General features: G+C 60.1%; 1 protein-coding gene across 1 annotated transcript in view; it reads left to right on the forward strand.

Annotated features, from left to right (window-relative positions):
* The first annotated feature begins 822 nt into the window (after positions 1–822).
* LOC125482991 (homeobox protein GBX-1-like) overlaps positions 823–1500 on the forward strand; it is a 26302-nt gene continuing 25624 nt past the window's right edge. Inside the window, exon 1 of the mRNA XM_048596206.1 lies at positions 823–1332. Within this exon, the coding sequence (XP_048452163.1) occupies positions 823–1332 (510 nt within the window). The remainder of the gene's footprint in view (positions 1333–1500) is intronic.

The following is a 1500-nucleotide window of genomic DNA, read 5'->3' on the forward strand; positions in this document are numbered from 1 at the left end:
ATCCCACTTGTACTGAGCCTTGCTGTACCCCACTAGTAACAGCCTGCCATCGGAGAATGGCCTGTTTATTCCGGCTCTCTGCTTTCTGTCTGTTAACCAATCCAAAATCTCTCGCTATAATCCCAGCTCCAGTGCCATGGGGTTGAGTTTTATTTACTAAACTCTCGTGTGGGACCTTCTGAAAATCCCAATCCACCAGATCCACTGGCTCTCCTTTCTCTACGCTTCAGTAACAACACCGTCAGAAAGTTCCAACAGGCTTGTCAAACAGCCTTTCTCTTTTATCAATCCATGCTGACTCTGCCCAATTCCTCATCCTTTCCAAATGTCCAGCTCGCACATCCTTTAGAACCGATTCAAACGTTAACCCCCACCCCCCGCACTCCTCAGATCAAACAGCCTTGTCACTCTCTCTCTCTCTCAATGGAGGGCTGACAGTCACAGCTCCCTCCCTCCGTCCCTCCCTCTCCCTCCTCAGTGTTCTGCCTCCTCCCTGTGTCCCTGAGCTCTGTAGCTGCTAGTTGTGTCCCATTCCTAGGGGGACGGGCCAATGGTGAGGGCGGAGCTCACCGCACCCCCACCCCACCCCCTCCCCCCAGCTCCCGGTGGCGGGGATCAGGAAGTGGAAAAGGAATTGGAGCTGATGGATGCGCTGAGACGGGGAACACCCTCTGACTGTCTCTCTCCCTCCCCCTCAGCTTAGGAAGCTGTTCCTACTCTGGGAACTCACAGACAGCCCGGGACAGAGGGAAAGGGAGAAGGGGATAGAGAGAGGGACAGAGAGATAGAGAGGGAGGGATAGAGAGAGGGAGAGAGGGAGAGATGCAGCGGCCGCACGGACACGGCACCGCTTTCTCCATTGATTCCCTGATCGGTTCCCCGCAGGCCCGCTCGCCCCAGCTGCTCTACACCGGTTACCCGATGCTGATGCCATACCGGCCGCTGGTTATTCCTCAGGCACTGCCGCCCTCCCCGCTCCAGTCCGGGATGCCAGCTCTCAGCCCGCTCGCCTCGTTCGCCAGCCGCCTGACCAACAGTTTCTGTGCCAGCCTGAGCCAGGGGGTCCCCTCTATGGTAGCTCTAACCACGGCGCTGCCCAGTTTCAGTGAGGCAGCAGAGAATTACTATCCCCCGGGCCAGGAGCTAGCGGCTCCCCGCTCCAGCCCCGAGGCCAGCTCCCGGGCAGTGGAGCGAGAGGAATCGCGGGCGGACAAAGCGGAGCTTCCGCACTTCGCGCACAACTTCCCAGCTCTCACAGGTGAGTCCGCAAAACCCGCGGAAAATCCGCCTCAAATCTGCGTAAACCACCCGCAAAACCCGCGCAACGTCCGCGTAAAATCTGCGCAAAATCCCCGTAAACCAGCCGCGCACGGAGCGCGGTGCCAGCCTGCCCCCCCCACCCCCCCACCCCCCCCCCCCCCCACCCCGCGGCTCCGTCCCCGTGGGGTGGTAATGGGCGGGGGGTGTGAGGGGCTGGGGGTGAGATCGGGTTCTTCTCGG

This window comes from Rhincodon typus, chromosome 4 (assembly GCF_021869965.1).
Source record: "Rhincodon typus isolate 14 chromosome 4, sRhiTyp1.1, whole genome shotgun sequence".
Lineage (NCBI taxonomy): Eukaryota > Metazoa > Chordata > Chondrichthyes > Orectolobiformes > Rhincodontidae > Rhincodon > Rhincodon typus.